General features: G+C 30.9%; 1 protein-coding gene across 1 annotated transcript in view; it reads right to left on the bottom strand.

Annotated features, from left to right (window-relative positions):
- Window positions 1-21,039, bottom strand: part of LOC111625876 (protein phosphatase 1 regulatory subunit 12A-like) — a 91,511-nt gene that overhangs the window by 40,160 nt on the left and 30,312 nt on the right. Inside the window, exons 3-20 of the mRNA XM_023369126.1 lie at window positions 19,493-19,611; window positions 19,258-19,417; window positions 19,042-19,186; window positions 18,909-18,983; window positions 18,635-18,824; window positions 18,424-18,473; window positions 18,176-18,265; window positions 18,047-18,093; window positions 17,722-17,769; window positions 8,591-8,709; window positions 8,356-8,515; window positions 8,140-8,284; window positions 8,007-8,081; window positions 7,733-7,922; window positions 7,522-7,571; window positions 7,274-7,363; window positions 7,145-7,191; window positions 6,820-6,867 (exon numbers count right to left, since the gene is read on the bottom strand). Of these exons, the coding sequence (XP_023224894.1) occupies window positions 6,820-6,867; window positions 7,145-7,191; window positions 7,274-7,363; window positions 7,522-7,571; window positions 7,733-7,922; window positions 8,007-8,081; window positions 8,140-8,284; window positions 8,356-8,515; window positions 8,591-8,709; window positions 17,722-17,769; window positions 18,047-18,093; window positions 18,176-18,265; window positions 18,424-18,473; window positions 18,635-18,824; window positions 18,909-18,983; window positions 19,042-19,186; window positions 19,258-19,417; window positions 19,493-19,611 (1,848 nt within the window). The remainder of the gene's footprint in view (window positions 1-6,819; window positions 6,868-7,144; window positions 7,192-7,273; window positions 7,364-7,521; window positions 7,572-7,732; window positions 7,923-8,006; window positions 8,082-8,139; window positions 8,285-8,355; window positions 8,516-8,590; window positions 8,710-17,721; window positions 17,770-18,046; window positions 18,094-18,175; window positions 18,266-18,423; window positions 18,474-18,634; window positions 18,825-18,908; window positions 18,984-19,041; window positions 19,187-19,257; window positions 19,418-19,492; window positions 19,612-21,039) is intronic.

Below are 21,039 nucleotides of genomic sequence, written 5' to 3'. Positions count from 1 at the left end.
TGATCACTAAGAGGGCTTTTTCAATCATACCATACGCGTTTGGTTAGATCCGTAATGGGACCAACATATCCGGATAGACCACCACCGAAAAATTCCTGGGTTATATTGATAATTAATTCATTCATTTATATTTATAAATACCAATATATTAAATAATTACAATGATCTATTTCGTGTATTTTAGAATAAATCGAGGAAATAAATCATTTCGAGTAAATTATTAAAATATGCCAACTTAATTTTCCTATGTTATTATTCTTATTTTATAATAATTCTAGAATTTTATGAAAATCTATAAGTTTTTCTATTAATCAAACAAACGGCTTCGGAAATATACTTGTAAAATTTTACGAAAGATCACTATGAATTTCGAAATATTTATATCTATAGCAATATTATTGCATCATACTCATTAATACGGTTGGATTGTGTGAACCTAAAGACTTTTTAGGAAAGTAACTGCTGCCCTCTTCATTTTCTTTTCGGAAAATTTCTTTATTGTTAATATCATAGCATAACTCCATAATCCTGAAGTTTTCTAGTGCGAAACAACCTATTACATTTGCCAAAAATTACGTCATAGTCGTGTCCTGGATCTACAGAAACAATGTTCCTTCCAAGGATGCTTTTCTGTCTATTCACAGGCTATAAACTTACGCATAAAAACAATGCCAAAGTATTACTTCTACTATCAATCTGTTTACATGCGTAATTAAATACAAGAAATATCATTATAAGCGAATAACGACCGAAAACTTTTTTCCTAATTTATAACACCAGAATGGAAAAAAAAATTCAGAATCGGTGATATTTTATCTATATAAAACGTTTCTCTGCATATGAAAAAATAAAACTGGTAATTAAATAGTTGAATGATTACTTATCATGCATTTTATTGTAAAATAAATAAATCTTTAATTAAATTAGAGCATATGTTAAATTAATACGATTTAATTGACAGGTTGTTACTTATTTATAAACGGTATTTTTGAATATAGTAGATCTATGCATTTGTGATTTTCTGACTTTTATAAATAAACAATAATAATAATACATGCAAATTATTTACAGACTAAACTATACAGACCCATTTAACTATTCTAAATTTATACAATAATAACAAATGTAATTGTAGGATAAATGTAACCTAAATTTCATTTTCAAATTCGATCTCATATAGATAAACTCGTTGTTAAAGTTATTTTATATACTGACTGTATTTAAATTTATTTTTATTTTTATTTGTTATTAATAGAGAATTCAATATAGATTAAGTCTTTAAATGAATGATATAAAAGTTTATAAAAACAATACACATAGGAAAGAATCATTAATCAAGATAAATTTAGCTTGGTATAATTAAATTATTTTAAAATTATGTTAAATGATTTACATTCATTTAAATGCTTTGTCAACTTTCTTTTTCGTGCTGTATTATACAGGTCTAATGGAGAAAATCTTTTCTATTGTCGAGCTTCAACGATAAATTCATGAAAACCTTACGTAAATTAATTTATAAGAAGCACGTTGTTATTAAAATGAATAAATTGTGCGAACAATATTAAATCGTTAATACTATAGTTAATATTATACGTATAAATTTACTATTTTCTATAAATTTATGTAATATACAGTTTATAATGGCCTTCAAGATGAAACAGGAAAAACGTATAAATGAAAAATATCAAACACACCAACAATTCGTGTGTTTGATATTTTTCGGTTGGATTTAATGATTACATTTCGTCAATTCGTTATCCATCAGTTCTAGCAGTGCCATGACATTTCAAAAATTAAGTCAACATGAAGTTTTTTACTTTTGTAAGGAATAAGAGCTTTGTAGCAATGTACTGTACAGTACATGTCATTTAAGAGACCATTCAAATGCTTACTTTGCAATAATGTTCGCCAAAATACCTTTAGCCTAAAAGTATTTTGCTTGATGTCATTGTGAATGATATAGTTATTCTATCTAACTGTTGCTATTTGCTTCCAGATCTTATTCAATTAATTAAGGTCTTGTTACTTCATTGCATAGGGCATTATCACTCTAAGATAATATTATTTTTTTAAAAATTCAATTAACGTATGAGACATTAATCCGGAATCTCTTCTCTTAAAGATTTATGAATCAATAGGTTACGTAAAAGTCTGGATCACTTTGTGCAATCACTTAATATTGTCTTTCCAAATGTCGTCTCTAGAAGTTAGTGTTTACTATACGTGATTCCTTCATATAAATTGTCACAGAATAGCTTTGAACAGGAAATTTAAACTGGTCGTGACGATATAGTGTAAAGTTTATGTAAGAGGATTAGAAGAACTCATATAAATAACACAAGTAATCGAAGCTCCTAATGGGTTGCTATCATAATATATCTGTTACACGATATTTTCAGCATGCATTATAAATTCTGTATCTAGACAGTTTGATTACAAAATTAGGAATAAAATAATCTGATTAATTTGTATATATTATAATGAAATTTACAAATATAATTTGTAATATAATTATTAAATATACATATTCAACATAGTCTCTTTTTGTTGTGAATATTTGAAAAATTCAACAAAATTTATATATATTTTCCTTAGTTTATAGAAGCAATGTACTGTATTATAAACTCAAAATTCGAATTAAAATAATTAAGAAATATAACAAAATTAGAATTTAAAATCGATGATACAACAACTAAATAATTCACTATTATCATTGTATCGAGAAAAGGCGATAATTATTCCTTAAGAAGATAATGATCAAAGTCAAATTCATATTTCGAATTAGCGCGAGTCGTAAACATTTAATTTAGTGTTAAAAAAGCTATAATTTGCTACGAATTAAAGATATAGTATAATCTCTGAATAGAGGACATTGTCGGGACCGAGAAGCTTGTCCGCTATTCGGGGTGTCCGTTAATGGAGATTTCACTGTATTAAGAAAATTACGAGAAGTAATTAATATAATTACTTTTCGTAATTTCAATATCCTAGGATATTACAGGTAATAGATATAAAATCCTAATCCTTTTAGAGGTTAATGAAAGGTTGAAAGGCGATCGATAAGCAAATTAAATACGTATTGTAGTGTATTGTACTGTACTGTACAGTAAATACATATACGGTATAATACTTTAATATTATTTAATATTTTTAGTAAATACAATCATAAAAAATCTTGATAATATTTTCACATTATTTTCAAAATGTTTCCAATGTGAAAAATATAAAAATAATGTTAAATTTTGTTTTTATCGAATATTTTAAAGTTTTGTTTGAGCTAATTGATTAAAAAATAATTATTCATATATTAAATACAAGAGCTGAAGCATGGAAGGCAACGGGGAAGCACCATGTATCTCTATCTCCGCAAGATTTGATGAACAAAAAATTCAGAAATAATCCGTTTAGCAGAGGAATGTATAGGTAGTACTGGTAACGAACTACACACCTTTATGTAGTTGGCTACCAGGAAGAGGTGCAGCAGATTTGTGCTGGAATTACAGGAAGTACACAGATTAAACTCGAGAAATGCTTCAAATGACACTTTACGATCAAAGTCATTAGGAACTCTTGGAGTGGATACAAAAATTCCACACAGTTATGCAAACCTTAAGAAATGCATTAACATTGGTACCAGGAATGTTAGATCTTTATATCAAATAGGAAAGATGGCAAATGTAATGCATGAAATGAAAAGACTGAAGATCTCAATCTTAGAGATCTCTGAAACAAGATTGGCTGGAAAAACGGATATTACAACTGACTAAGAAATAAGATTCATGTACTCAAGAGGAACGGAACATCAACGAGGAGTTGCGGTGATGCTGGAAAAGAAGATGGTTGACTGATATTGGCAAATATCTGATAGGACTGTGTCACTGAGAATAGATACTAAACCAAGGGGCCTTTTCTTAATCCAGATATACATGCCAACAAATGACCATTCAGATAAGGAGACAGAGGAAGTTTGTAAACAAATAAAAAAAAGTGTAAATGAATAATGAATAATAAATATAATGCATTTGTGAAAAGGACAAGTGAATATTAGTCAACTGAAGAGTTAATTCATGATGAACTTATTCATCATGATTCAATCAATTCCGATTGATATTTCTGAGTAAATGAATATTAAAACGTTTCTCAGTTTATTTCAAAAGTTTAAGGCATGCTAAGCTTTACATTAAAAGATTACTATTTATATTATCATTAAATGTATTCCTCTAGTTTTGTCTTAAATATGATAAAATATACTTTCTTTACTGTAATGAAATAAGTATTAACATATAAAATAATTCAATCCATTTTATATTTCAATTTGTCCGTAATGGCAATTAAAAAAGCTAAAGTTTCTTTCAATATTTCCAAACTGTCTAAACATATAAATTTTTAACAAATGAATGAATAATTCTAGATGCAAGCATTAATTCAAGTGTGTTCTTTTCTTTTTTGTAATTTGAAAGATAATATAAGAACTCCTACAAACTTCATGCTTTTGTTATCACTGCATGAAGTTTGTAGGAGTTCTTATATTCTCTTTCAAATTACAAAAAAGAAAAGAACACACTTGAATTAATGCTTGCATCTAGAATTATTCATTCGTTAAAAATTTCCTTAAAATTTCAAAAATTTGCAAATAAAACTATTGTTAGTTTTCAATATGATGCAGCTAATTTGTAAAAAATTTTACATTGTTCTTTAAAACTTTTGATTATGTTCTATTATACATATAATAAGTCAATGCTTATTGTGCATTTGGATTGACTGTGCGTTGAAATATAAAATAACCTCTCGAATACCTGTTGATTTATTTTTAGTTGTAGAGGAATAACTCTTTAAAAGATGACATACGATATTCGATACGATATTCTCCATTTTTTAATATATTAAAGTTTTACGATGGCATGAACCTATCGTAAAATCTTTTAATTGGACATATTTAGGTTAAGATGATAAATATAAACATATTATACTATTTCACACAGTTATTTAAAGGTTCATTTACTTTCACGTACAGTATAAACGATAACATTTAAACTATACTCTTTTAAAAGAGAGAATATTTTATAAGTTAGAAAGTTAATTATTACTTAAACCAAAGTAATCTGCATATCTATCAATCAAGGACAAACAGAGGAGCAAAAGGAGAAAATTGTCCTGGGCCTCGAGGAAATAGGTACTCCTGTACAATATCGATAAATAAGAATACGCGGGAGGTGTATATAATTAATTGTATTTATTAAGTTATTATAGATATAAAATATATCTAAAATAAATATAGAATGGAAGTTTTTCTTAACAAAATATCCATTAGAAAACATCCATAATTTCATCTTACTTGTTAGTTCTAAGATTTATCGAATCTATTTTATAAGCTTATTCAATGTTTCTTTCTCTCTTTTTTGTCATTTTTTCAAAACTATTTTATATAAAAGAAATAGAGTAGTTGTATAATAAAACTATACAATTTTTAGATACTTTTTATGCCAGTATTGTATTGTACACTACAGTACAATTGCGGTCGGATGGCCGAGCGGTCAAGGTGGCAGCCTACCGCTCTGGGGGACCCGGGTTCGGATCTCGAACGGGTCGAAAAGTCCCCAGGAATTTTTCGGGGAGTGGTCCGTTTGGATATGTCAGGCCCCATCCCTCACCATCCGACAGCCCCATTGTGGGCATGACCGAACCCCTAATGGGCTTGCAAAAAGAGGCCCTCTTAGTGCCCACAGGGCGGAAAGAGTTAATTAAAAAGAGTTAATTAAAAAAAAGTACAGTACAATTAGTAACAAGATGTTTATTACTACTATAATTTCAGCCGTATTTTCAAAATAAAGCGACGTCATCAATTTTCTTAATTTAGAATTTTATGAATTTACATTAAAACTAAAAATGCTCGTATACTCAACCATTCCAAAGCTAAGACTTATCCCACTTGGTTAAAGGATGGAAAAATATATAAATTACGTCAAGACTACGAAATTCTTATTGGCTTTTACATAAGAAAAGCATGATACCGAAGTAACACAGATAAGCTGACATTGAAATATATTCTGTATAAGATCCTATACAATTATAAATATACGCTCTTAACTACGACGGATTTAGTTAATTTTCGTTCGTTATTACACGATTTCTATGTTTATAAAATTTTCCAATATCTATTTAATTTATTCTAAATTGATAAAATGTTGAAATAGAAATATACGCTGTACAAAAAAGGAAAGTTAATGATAAGAAATTATGAAAAAATATGGACAATACTATTAATCAGAACATAATATATACATTGACAGTTTTGACAAATAAAGTTAATCACCCACCATAAGAATTACATTAGAATATAAGTTTGTTGAAAATAAATATTTAGATGTACTGTACTGTACATAGTACAAATATCTATTGTTATCATAATGATGTAATGATGTAACCTAATACCTTTTTATTATCAACGAAAACAATTGTCAAACTATTCTCTTCCGTTTTAGATTGATTGCTAGATCTTCTTTACTTTTAGTTTATTACTCTCAATTTTTCCGTAACCAATTCATTATTCACGTATAAATAATACATTGAAAATTAAACAACGCACATTTTTAAATAAATCGAAAACTAACTTTGAGTATTTCTTTTAAATTCGTGTCGTTTAAATGTATTACATTATATTGTCTATTATCTTTTAGTCTATTCACTACGGAATTAATTGTCTCATCGACGATGTTTCGTTCTTTCGTCAACAAAATGCACGCGCCCGTTTCTCGATCGACTTCCGGCTTGCAGGTTTCCGCTCAATCCGATCATTTGAATGCGAAACAAAAGGCTTACCTGTACACAACCTCTTCTCCAAATTCCATATCTTCTTCTTCCGGACTTCTGCGGAGAGAAAAATTTCTATCGGTGATCTTCTACGTCGTTTCTCGGAGACGGAGGAAAGGAGCGTCCGCGCGAGCCGTTCCGACAATCGCTACCACGACCGACTTATCCTCCGCCTCGGTCGGGAAGTCAAGTGAGCTATTGATAGACCGGCTTGGCACGACGTTTGTTTGTTTTGACTAAATCCCGACGGATTCTCTCTAGTCCGAAAACGTCGACCTCTCGACCGCTCTTTCCTCTTACCCCTTCTTTTCTGAAAAAGTCAGCATCCACTCACCTGGTTCTCTCCACCTCTTCCTCTTCTTCTTCTTCCTCTTCTTCTGCCTGTAGAAAATAACCAACAAAACACGATAGGCCTATATCGACTACATTGTTGTTTCCGAGAATACCTCGTCCTATAGCTTACCTCTTCATTCCTGGGAGGCGAGACAGCGTATCTGCGAGGTCTTCTCCAGGGAACATCCTTTTCGGGAGATTCCTCTTTGGCCGCGGGCCACTGCAAAGATTCAAAATCAATCCGGTCTCATTTCCATTCTAGAAGTCTCACCCGAAGTTAGTCCTTGCGATACTGATAGAATTTCCATACTCCTGACAGTATCGCAATGGATCACTTCTTAGCAACTGAAGGAAAAACGATAACAAAGAGAAACTTACCTGGTCGCCGGGCCGTCGGATTTCCGCTACTTCGGGCCGGTTTCTGTCAACTGGGAAAGACAAAAACGCGATTAGATAATTGAGGTCGATGCCCATTGGCTGTTTTTGGCGCTTGCGCATCGAAACTTCATTCTGGGCGAATTCGTAACAATGGCGAAAGCGCGATAACCGATGACTTTTTGGTTCCAGTTCTAATTCTTTAATCACTTACCTTTGGGCGGTTGGGAATCAACCAGAGGTGCGAATTTCACTTTTACTACTTCTTTTATAGGTGGTGGAGGGCGTGACCCGGCGGTAATCTTTTCTGCTGAGACGGAACGATTGACGGAAGTCTTACGCATAGGGGGAGTTCTGGCTGTCCTCTCAAGGATCTCTTTGATCTCTGGACGCTCCTTCTGCATCTAGCGAAACGACATTCTAACATTTACTACTTCACACTCAATACGGATATGTAGTTTCTAAAGATCGCAACTCGTTCAACTTACAGATTCTTGCATCTTTCTGAGTTCTTCCAGTAGCTTAACCATGTCGGCATCGGCTACATCAAAACACGTTTGACCCTGCGAAAAGAAAAACGTTCAACGAATTTCAAAAGAAAGTATATTTTTTCGTACTTACCACGTTGTTTTGAATGTTCATGTTTGCCAGATTCTCGGCCAGCATCCGGCAAGCAATCCTCTGTCCCCAATGGGCAGCAGCGTGAAGAGGAGTCCATCCGTCATAGTCTTGAGCATTTAAATCAGCTCCCGAATGAATTAATAAACTATAAGCAGACAATGACAAAAATGGCATCACTTGTGACATTCAAATATCTACAAGAAGAAAATAGCTCACGTTAGCACTTCTCCGTAACCTTTGGCGGCGGCTACATGTAACGCAGTGGCCCCCGTTCGAGAATGAATATTATCTTCGATCTTCTTGTTTCTAAACCAATTCCTGGCATCTCGTAACATGGTTTTCTCTTCCAGAGTCCTAACACTATCGCAGTCGATCTCTGGAAAAGAAATAAGTAAATATTCAAATAACTGTCTAGTACGTGTTTAGTGAGCAGCGACGTACAGTACCCTACCTAGTTTGTCCATCTCTTTTTGTAGCAACTCCTCTACTGTTTCATTTTCTGCCAGGTCTATGGGTAATTCTCCATCATTATTCATAGCCACTGGATTGGCTCCTTTCTGGAGCAAATATCTGAAAGAAAAAGATGGCATTTTCCATTTTTTATTTTCTTTTTTTTTCGACGAAATTTCTAGTTTATCGAATAATAAGTTTACACCAAACTAGAAGTCATTCTTTTAACTTTTCCAAAAGAACACTATTTACTAACTTTATTTTTCGATATATTCAAAATAGCTTTAATTATAATGACATCAAAAATTATGAACAATAAAAACAATTTTTAACGAATAAAAAGGATTCGTGGGATTTGTAATATCTGCAAATTATTTTGATATACGTATTTAAACTAAATATAATTATGCCAGATACGTTTAACGAGCGGATCATATTAGTAAAATTTTAGTTAACTAATAACAAAGAGGTTAAGTTCTATTAACAAGCAGAAATTTTATTAAAGATAAACTAAGGATAATTTCACGTTAATGCTAAGGGCACATAGCATTAACGTGCCCTTACGTATGCTCTATACGCTGTATATACACTATAAGACCAAAAAATGACTTCCTTTGTTGATAATATGACTGGCCACACAGAACTACATGCACTGCACACGTAGTAGTTTGGTCAGTCACATTATCAAGAAAGGTAGCTATTTTTTGGTTGTATAGCAAACATAGTTTATGTTCATAGCGCACATAGCATTCTGTGTGCCCCTAGCATTAAGTGATCGTAACTCGAAAGAATAGTTTGAAGATTTAAACAACTATTAACCATTGGTGTCTAATAATTGATACCAATTTACCCACTTTCTATTCAGATTAAATTGAATTTTTTTATTATTTAATTTAATTTAATTTAATTGTGATTAATATTTACATGCTTCCAATAAAAAAGAGACAAAAGAAATGTTGACCGAAACGAAATATATACTGCATTACTGCAATGCCTTAAGAGTTACTGTCGCTAATGTTCGAGAAAGAAAAACTACTTTATTCGTGAAAAATAGTAATTATTTGCACATTATTTGAATAATATCCGTATAACATAACAAACGGTTTTAAAAAATGATAACACAGAATTGGAAAGTGAGAAGTAAGATGAATCTTCGCTTACTTGATTGTTTTACTTAAGAAATATGGTCCAATCATTTTATTATAACTGATATTATCAGTTTAATCACATTGATTATGAAAAAGTACCTACAATCTTACAACGAAATGATCCATTGTTGAAGAAAAATAACAAAAAACAAACGTATCAATTTTATATACTTTTCGTTAGGATTAGTCCCGAATAAAACCCTTGAAAAAAATGAAAATATGAATACAGTTTATGGCCTGAGTGGTTAAATTTTCTATGTAAAAAAAGTAAATAGCCTATGTAAATAAATTACAAAACAAAAAAAATTTAAAAATATAAAGTTGCTGTAGAATTTTATGAGAAATTAAGCAAATAAAATGATTTATTGGGCTGCAATTTGAAAAAAATTGTAGATCTATAAATTCCCACCGTCGTCCGTCCGTCTGTTTTTCCTTAATCTCAGGAACGGAGTTAAACAGATGAAATCTGAGACCAGATATGGAAACTTTAGGGGCGGGAGGTTCCGATTATGCTAACTATATGCGAACATCCAATGAAAAACAGAAGTCATGTTATTTCAATTCAAAAATGTTCCCCTGATAGATTAGATAGATGATCGTCACGATTCTATTGTTAAAGGAAAAGTATGATGTACAGGGCAAGACACTATAGTACTAATTTGAAGTGGAGAGCACATTTTAAATGAAATAAATTAAAAGTATAATTAAAAATTGCAGCCCGGCATTGTAACGATGTCACAATAAATAATTGCTCGTTATATTTCGTTCCGTTTTCGTAATAAAAACAATTGACGTGGTTCATAATTATTCTCAATTTCAAAGTAAGTTTAAAAAATTGTCCGTTAAATCTTATCATTGGTCGAATTTCATATATATCGCATATTGAATAATTTTATAATTTCCATTAAATTAATTTATACTTAAAATCATAAATTTTATTAAAATCTAGTTAATTGTTTTATATTGTAAATGATTTATTATATTGTCAATATTTTAACACGAATACCAATTTGTTTAAAATTATTTATAAATTATAATAAATATAAATAAACAAGTACTGTATATAATAATAATACCGTATTATAAAAAAAGACAAATTCAAATTTCGCGCGATCAATTATTGCAATAAAACCATTCTAATAATTTATAGAAAAAGCAATTCTACAGCGAATATATAGGAAATAATTTAAATGAAGGTATACAAATCAGTAAGAGGTTTATTTTACTTTTTATACTATTATTATTTGTTAAAAATAACAATTATTCTTTATTAAAATCTCGAATTATTGTTATCCTAATAATAATAATAATAATAATTTAATATTAAATTTAAAACTTATTTTCCGTATATTGCTATGCGTACTGTTTGCCACGTATGGTGCTGAATGAAAAAATGGATGAAAGAAAGTAAAAAAGAAGATCTCGTATAAAATGGGTCAAATTTGTCCTTGCCTTCCAAAGCAATCTTTTTTTAATTCTACTAAATGTGGACAAATACACAAAACAGAAACCAGCTGAAAAGAGCAATCCAAGAGAGATTCAAACCGTCCTTGGATGATTAATTAATTAAGGCAGAATAATATTAAACAAATAATACAACTAATTGTTAATTACTTGTACAAATGGCAAATTATAAGAATGTTTATTATCGAAACTACAATTGTTTTATTTTGTGAGTTCTAGAATTATTTCCTAGATAAATTCTTATACAGTATACGTTGTACTGTACAAGAACAACGTATATACTGTATAAGAATTTATCTAGGAGTTACATAGAATTAATATATAGAAGGAAAGAGATTTGCAAACAGCTTATTACACATTAAATTTTAGTTCTAAAATCGTTTATACAAAGAATTCGAAATGAAATAAGTTTAAAATGTTTTGTGATATTTTCAGTTGTAAATCATTATTAATAAATTGTTTAGAAGTTAGAATTGAAACTACATTCTTATTATTTGAATTTAAGCTGTCTTGATAAGAAATATTCATTAAATGTGGTTTTAATTTTTATCAAAATTCTACTAGAAAACAGAAAATGATTTTTTGTAGACTAAAAGTGACTAATACGACATTATTGCCTAAATATAGGCCTATTGATTGTTTCTTTTATCTCCTAAAAATATTTCAGTGTAAAAAAACTAATGCAGATGAAAAAAGTTAAAAATTTACTAATAGACCTATCATTATATGGCTTACAATTTTTCAAAACAATTTTACGACTATAAAATTTTAGAGACATTTGGCTGACAGTTTGGTTTCAACAAGACACGCTTCGATTCAGAAGAAAGAACGTTTCATTGTTTTGAAACGACACCTAAAAAAATGCTCGAAAATTTTCTACTTGTATAAAATGTTCCAAGAATCTTGGCGTTAAATAAATAATTTGTATTTTTTTTAACTTGGCATTAATTTAAACACGAGAATCTAAAAAATATATTAATACTTTTTAATAATTTTTCCTGTAATTGATTACAATAGAGAATTATAAAATATAAAATATAACCTGAGTTAATAATGTTATAAATTAGATTATATCATAGGTTAGATTTCTAATAATATTTATTGATTGATTGGAAAACTTATTTTCCTCAATGTGTTATAAATACTTCTATTTGCATGTCCTTTTTAAATTTAAGTTATTTTAGAATAACACTGTTAAAAATTGCTCTATTTTTCAACAAATTATCAATACAATATTTGATAAATAATAAACAGATTTTTATTTCAAGCATTATTTGAAATTTTTTAAAACACTCTCCGCATTGCAAACACTAAGAGGATATTTTTTCCGTAACCATCGTGAATTTGATTAAGCTCACAATAGTAACAATCAGGTATCGACTCAATATACGGCTCAGATCCATCCTAAAATTACCTGGGATTTTTTAATCCGGATCCTCAGAGAAGTAGGCTGACATCTTAACCGCCTCCGCCGCATTGTTTGAACAGAAATAGGAAAAATTACGTATTATAAGGTCTAGTATGACAAGGATAAATTTAATGAGATAATGTATTAAGATAACATGAAATACCATTTATATTAATAATGTGTGTAATGAAAATAAGTACTGTACAATAATACAGAAATACATAAATCGCCCTAACACTGACGGTTTTGTTTAGTAAACTTGCACTTTTAAAGTACTTAGACACGCCAAATATATGTCTATAGATACTCTGGATTGATCCAATACTAATTAGGATCCTATATTTTGTATAATTTCAAGTATCTTATGATACTGACCTATATTATATCAACTATGTGAAAGAGGTCTCGCAAATCCAAGTTTGTCTATGCCTCATAAAACATGAAACTTCCACTTTATTACTCATCGCTTTATATAAAGAATCTGTTACTGTAATAGGAAGAATTAATAACATAAGAGATCATAAAATGATGTTTTAAGAATAATGATTTAAATTAAATTTTACAAAATAAATAAATATTATTTTACTAACTGAAGCATTGGACTTTGTTTTGAGTTGCATAGAAATGAATCAAGCATACTTATTGTTTTTGAAATTCGTGTCTCTACATCTCAGTTGAATAAGATGTTTAGTAATCTATTACACTCTGCAACTATTTTCTTTGTTCATTGTCTGGAGCTGCTTCTTTCATTGGATCGGTCATCTTTTGATACTCTTAGGCATTCAGCCTTTCAATTCGAATCCAATTTCTGACGACGGCAAGGAAATTCCTCACTACTGGTTATTTGGTAATACTATATCATTTAGAAAAATACATTTAGTGAGTATTCTATTGTTAGTTTGAAATAGAACCATTATTTCGCATTATGTTGTTACATTGCGAAATACGGCAGTTATTGCTTTTATTCGATACTATATAGGCTATGTTTTTAAATAGATAATTCATATCATTAAAGTGTTGTTCAAATTTTAAAAAATTTGCCAGGACAAATTCACATGTAGAAAAATATATTTTCTTTCGGACTATATATATAATTGAGTCCATCTTCATTTGTCCCTTCACACGCTTTGCAGAGGCAATAACTAATTTACGGCGATATCGACCTTTTATTTGAGGCTACATGTTCGCTGTCCAATGTAAATGAGTTAAAAAACAGGGTTGGAATGATTTTTTAAAAATGTTTTAAAACATTTATTAAAGCATGTTTTAAAACATTGGCATCGGATTTAAAACATTTTTTAAAAACAAATGTTTTAAAACNGTTAATGAAAGGTTGAAAGGCGATCGATAAGCAAATTAAATACGTATTGTAGTGTATTGTACTGTACTGTACAGTAAATACATATACGGTATAATACTTTAATATTATTTAATATTTTTAGTAAATACAATCATAAAAAATCTTGATAATATTTTCACATTATTTTCAAAATGTTCCCAATGTGAAAAATATAAAAATAATGTTAAATTTTGTTTTTATCGAATATTTTAAAGTTTTGTTTGAGCTAATTGATTAAAAAATAATTATTCATATATTAAATACAAGAGCTGAAGCATGGAAGGCAACGGGGAAGCACCATGTATCTCTATCTCCGCAAGATTTGATGAACAAAAAATTCAGAAATAATCCGTTTAGCAGAGGAATGTATAGGTAGTACTGGTAACGAACTACACACCTTTATGTAGTTGGCTACCAGGAAGAGGTGCAGCAGATTTGTGCTGGAATTACAGGAAGTACACAGATTAAACTCGAGAAATGCTTCAAATGACACTTTACGATCAAAGTCATTAGGAACTCTTGGAGTGGATACAAAAATTCCACACAGTTATGCAAACCTTAAGAAATGCATTAACATTGGTACCAGGAATGTTAGATCTTTATATCAAATAGGAAAGATGGCAAATGTAATGCATGAAATGAAAAGACTGAAGATCTCAATCTTAGAGATCTCTGAAACAAGATTGGCTGGAAAAACGGATATTACAACTGACTAAGAAATAAGATTCATGTACTCAAGAGGAACGGAACATCAACGAGGAGTTGCGGTGATGCTGGAAAAGAAGATGGTTGACTGATATTGGCAAATATCTGATAGGACTGTGTCACTGAGAATAGATACTAAACCAAGGGGCCTTTTCTTAATCCAGATATACATGCCAACAAATGACCATTCAGATAAGGAGACAGAGGAAGTTTGTAAACAAATAAAAAAAAGTGTAAATGAATAATGAATAATAAATATAATGCATTTGTGAAAAGGACAAGTGAATATTAGTCAACTGAAGAGTTAATTCATGATGAACTTATTCATCATGATTCAATCAATTCCGATTGATATTTCTGAGTAAATGAATATTAAAACGTTTCTCAGTTTATTTCAAAAGTTTAAGGCATGCTAAGCTTTACATTAAAAGATTACTATTTATATTATCATTAAATGTATTCCTCTAGTTTTGTCTTAAATATGATAAAATATACTTTCTTTACTGTAATGAAATAAGTATTAACATATAAAATAATTCAATCCATTTTATATTTCAATTTGTCCGTAATGGCAATTAAAAAAGCTAAAGTTTCTTTCAATATTTCCAAACTGTCTAAACATATAAATTTTTAACAAATGAATGAATAATTCTAGATGCAAGCATTAATTCAAGTGTGTTCTTTTCTTTTTTGTAATTTGAAAGATAATATAAGAACTCCTACAAACTTCATGCTTTTGTTATCACTGCATGAAGTTTGTAGGAGTTCTTATATTCTCTTTCAAATTACAAAAAAGAAAAGAACACACTTGAATTAATGCTTGCATCTAGAATTATTCATTCGTTAAAAATTTCCTTAAAATTTCAAAAATTTGCAAATAAAACTATTGTTAGTTTTCAATATGATGCAGCTAATTTGTAAAAAATTTTACATTGTTCTTTAAAACTTTTGATTATGTTCTATTATACATATAATAAGTCAATGCTTATTGTGCATTTGGATTGACTGTGCGTTGAAATATAAAATAACCTCTCGAATACCTGTTGATTTATTTTTAGTTGTAGAGGAATAACTCTTTAAAAGATGACATACGATATTCGATACGATATTCTCCATTTTTTAATATATTAAAGTTTTACGATGGCATGAACCTATCGTAAAATCTTTTAATTGGACATATTTAGGTTAAGATGATAAATATAAACATATTATACTATTTCACACAGTTATTTAAAGGTTCATTTACTTTCACGTACAGTATAAACGATAACATTTAAACTATACTCTTTTAAAAGAGAGAATATTTTATAAGTTAGAAAGTTAATTATTACTTAAACCAAAGTAATCTGCATATCTATCAATCAAGGACAAACAGAGGAGCAAAAGGAGAAAATTGTCCTGGGCCTCGAGGAAATAGGTACTCCTGTACAATATCGATAAATAAGAATACGCGGGAGGTGTATATAATTAATTGTATTTATTAAGTTATTATAGATATAAAATATATCTAAAATAAATATAGAATGGAAGTTTTTCTTAACAAAATATCCATTAGAAAACATCCATAATTTCATCTTACTTGTTAGTTCTAAGATTTATCGAATCTATTTTATAAGCTTATTCAATGTTTCTTTCTCTCTTTTTTGTCATTTTTTCAAAACTATTTTATATAAAAGAAATAGAGTAGTTGTATAATAAAACTATACAATTTTTAGATACTTTTTATGCCAGTATTGTATTGTACACTACAGTACAATTGCGGTCGGATGGCCGAGCGGTCAAGGTGGCAGCCTACCGCTCTGGGGGACCCGGGTTCGGATCTCGAACGGGTCGAAAAGTCCCCAGGAATTTTTCGGGGAGTGGTCCGTTTGGATATGTCAGGCCCCATCCCTCACCATCCGACAGCCCCATTGTGGGCATGACCGAACCCCTAATGGGCTTGCAAAAAAGAGGCCCTCTTAGTGCCCACAGGGCGGAAAGAGTTAATTAAAAAGAGTTAATTAAAAAAAAGTACAGTACAATTAGTAACAAGATGTTTATTACTACTATAATTTCAGCCGTATTTTCAAAATAAAGCGACGTCATCAATTTTCTTAATTTAGAATTTTATGAATTTACATTAAAACTAAAAATGCTCGTATACTCAACCATTCCAAAGCTAAGACTTATCCCACTTGATTAAAGGATGGAAAAATATATAAATTACGTCAAGACTACGAAATTCTTATTGGCTTTTACATAAGAAAAGCATGATACCGAAGTAACACAGTTAGATAAGCTGACATTGAAATATATTCTGTATAAGATCCTATACAATTATAAATATACGCTCTTAACTACGACGGATTTAGTTAATTTTCGTTCGTTATTACACGATTTCTATGTTTATAAAATTTTCCAATATCTATTTAATTTATTCTAAATTGATAAAATGTTGAAATAGAAATATACGCTGTACAAAAAAGGAAAGTTAATGATAAGAAATTATGAAAAAATATGGATAATACTATTAATCAGAACATAATATATACATTGACAGTTTTGACAAATAAAGTTAATCACCCACCATAAGAATTACATTAGAATATAAGTTTGTTGAAAATAAATATTTAGATGTACTGTACTGTACATAGTACAAATATCTATTGTTATCATAATGATGTAATGATGTAACCTAATACCTTTTTATTATCAACGAAAACAATTGTCAAACTATTCTCTTCCGTTTTAGATTGATTGCTAGATCTTCTTTACTTTTAGTTTATTACTCTCAATTTTTCCGTAACCAATTCATTATTCACGTATAAATAATACATTGAAAATTAAACAACGCACATTTTTAAATAAATCGAAAACTAACTTTGAGTATTTCTTTTAAATTCGTGTCGTTTAAATGTATTACATTATATTGTCTATTATCTTTTAGTCTATTCACTACGGAATTAATTGTCTCATCGACGATGTTTCGTTCTTTCGTCAACAAAATGCACGCGCCCGTTTCTCGATCGACTTCCGGCTTGCAGGTTTCCGCTCAATCCGATCATTTGAATGCGAAACAAAAGGCTTACCTGTACACAACCTCTTCTCCAAATTCCATATCTTCTTCTTCCGGACTTCTGCGGAGAGAAAAATTTCTATCGGTGATCTTCTACGTCGTTTCTCGGAGACGGAGGAAAGGAGCGTCCGCGCGAGCCGTTCCGACAATCGCTACCACGACCGACTTATCCTCCGCCTCGGTCGGGAAGTCAAGTGAGCTATTGATAGACCGGCTTGGCACGACGTTTGTTTGTTTTGACTAAATCCCGACGGATTCTCTCTAGTCCGAAAACGTCGACCTCTCGACCGCTCTTTCCTCTTACCCCTTCTTTTCTGAAAGAGTCAGCATCCACTCACCTGGTTCTCTCCACCTCTTCCTCTTCTTCTTCTTCCTCTTCTTCTGCCTGTAGAAAATAACCAACAAAACACGATAGGCCTATATCGACTACATTGTTGTTTCCGAGAATACCTCGTCCTATAGCTTACCTCTTCATTCCTGGGAGGCGAGACAGCGTATCTGCGAGGTCTTCTCCAGGGAACATCCTTTTCGGGAGATTCCTCTTTGGCCGCGGGCCACTGCAAAGATTCAAAATCAATCCGGTCTCATTTCCATTCTAGAAGTCTCACCCGAAGTTAGTCCTTGCGATACTGATAGAATTTCCATACTCCTGACAGTATCGCAATGGATCACTTCTTAGCAACTGAAGGAAAAACGATAACAAAGAGAAACTTACCTGGTCGCCGGGCCGTCGGATTTCCGCTACTTCGGGCCGGTTTCTGTCAACTGGGAAAGACAAAAACGCGATTAGATAATTGAGGTCGATGCCCATTGGCTGTTTTTGGCGCTTGCGCATCGAAACTTCATTCTGGGCGAATTCGTAACAATGGCGAAAGCGCGATAACCGATGACTTTTTGGTTCCAGTTCTAATTCTTTAATCACTTACCTTTGGGCGGTTGGGAATCAACCAGAGGTGCGAATTTCACTTTTACTACTTCTTTTATAGGTGGTGGAGGGCGTGACCCGGCGGTAATCTTTTCTGCTGAGACGGAACGATTGACGGAAGTCTTACGCATAGGGGGAGTTCTGGCTGTCCTCTCAAGGATCTCTTTGATCTCTGGACGCTCCTTCTGCATCTAGCGAAACGACATTCTAACATTTACTACTTCACACTCAATACGGATATGTAGTTTCTAAAGATCGCAACTCGTTCAACTTACAGATTCTTGCATCTTTCTGAGTTCTTCCAGTAGCTTAACCATGTCGGCATCGGCTACATCAAAACACGTTTGACCCTGCGAAAAGAAAAACGTTCAACGAATTTCAAAAGAAAGTATATTTTTTCGTACTTACCACGTTGTTTTGAATGTTCATGTTTGCCAGATTCTCGGCCAGCATCCGGCAAGCAATCCTCTGTCCCCAATGGGCAGCAGCGTGAAGAGGAGTCCATCCGTCATAGTCTTGAGCATTTAAATCAGCTCCCGAATGAATTAATAAACTATAAGCAGACAATGACAAAAATGGCATCACTTGTGACATTCAAATATCTACAAGAAGAAAATAGCTCACGTTAGCACTTCTCCGTAACCTTTGGCGGCGGCTACATGTAACGCAGTGGCCCCCGTTCGAGAATGAATATTATCTTCGATCTTCTTGTTTCTAAACCAATTCCTGGCATCTCGTAACATGGTTTTCTCTTCCAGAGTCCTAACACTATCGCAGTCGATCTCTGGAAAAGAAAGAAGTAAATATTCAAATAACTGTCTAGTACGTGTTTAGTGAGCAGCGACGTACAGTACCCTACCTAGTTTGTCCATCTCTTTTTGTAGCAACTCCTCTACTGTTTCATTTTCTGCCAGGTCTATGGGTAATTCTCCATCATTATTCATAGCCACTGGATTGGCTCCTTTCTGGAGCAAATATCTGAAAGAAAAAGATGGCATTTTCCATTTTTTATTTTCTTTTTTTTCGACGAAATTTCTAGTTTATCGAATAATAAGTTTACACCAAACTAGAAGTCATTCTTTTAACTTTTCCAAAAGAACACTATTTACTAACTTTATTTTTCGATATATTCAAAATAGCTTTAATTATAATGACATCAAAAATTATGAACAATAAAAACAATTTTTAACGAATAAAAAGGATTCGTGGGATTTGTAATATCTGCAAATTATTTTGATATACGTATTTAAACTAAATATAATTATGCCAGATACGTTTAACGAGCGGATCATATTAGTAAAATTTTAGTTAACTAATAACAAAGAGGTTAAGTTCTATTAACAAGCAGAAATTTTATTAAAGATAAACTAAGGATAATTTCACGTTAATGCTAAGGGCACATAGCATTAACGTGCCCTTACGTATGCTCTATACGCTGTATATACACTATAAGACCAAAAAATGACTTCCTTTGTTGATAATATGACTGGCCACACAGAACTACATGCGCTGCACACGTAGTTGTTTGGTCAGTCACATTATCAAGAAAGGTAGCTATTTTTTGGTTGTATAGCAAACATAGTTTATGTTCATAGCGCACATAGCATTCTGTGTGCCCCTAGCATTAAGTGATCGTAACTCGAAAGAATAGTTTGAAGATTTAAACAACTATTAACCATTGGTGTCTAATAATTGATACCAATTTACCCACTTTCTATTCAGATTAAATTGAATTTTTTTATTATTTAATTTAATTTAATTTAATTGTGATTAATATTTACATGCTTCCAATAAAAAAGAGACAAAAGAAATGTTGACCGAAACGAAATATATACTGCATTACTGCAATGCCTTAAGAGTTACTGTCGCTAATGTTCGAGAAAGAAAAACTACTTTATTCGTGAAAAATAGTAATTATTTGCACATTATTTGAATAATATCCGTATAACATAACAAACGGTTTTAAAAAATGATAACACAGAATTGGAAAGTGAGAAGTAAGATGAATCTTCGCTTACTTGATTGTTTTACTTAAGAAATATGGTCCAATCATTTTATTATAACTGATATTATCAGTTTAATCACATTGATTATGAAAAAGTACCTACAATCTTACAACGAAATGATCCATTGTTGAAGAAAAATAACAAAAAACAAACGTATCAATTTTATATACTTTTCGTTAGGATTAGTCCCGAATAAAACCCTTGAAAAAAATGAAAATATGAATACAGTTTATGGCCTGAGTGGTTAAATTTTCTATGTAAAAAAAGTAAATAGCCTATGTAAATAAATTACAAAACAAAAAAAATTTAAAAATATAAAGTTGCTGTAGAATTTTATGAGAAATTAAGCAAATAAAATGATTTATTGGGCTGCAATTTGAAAAAAATTGTAGATCTATAA

Source organism: Centruroides sculpturatus, unplaced genomic scaffold, assembly GCF_000671375.1.
Source record: "Centruroides sculpturatus isolate CEXI.00-Female unplaced genomic scaffold, Cexi_2.0 scaffold333, whole genome shotgun sequence".
In the NCBI taxonomy this organism is placed as follows: domain Eukaryota; kingdom Metazoa; phylum Arthropoda; class Arachnida; order Scorpiones; family Buthidae; genus Centruroides; species Centruroides sculpturatus.
This window is presented reverse-complemented; position numbering and strand designations above follow the sequence as displayed.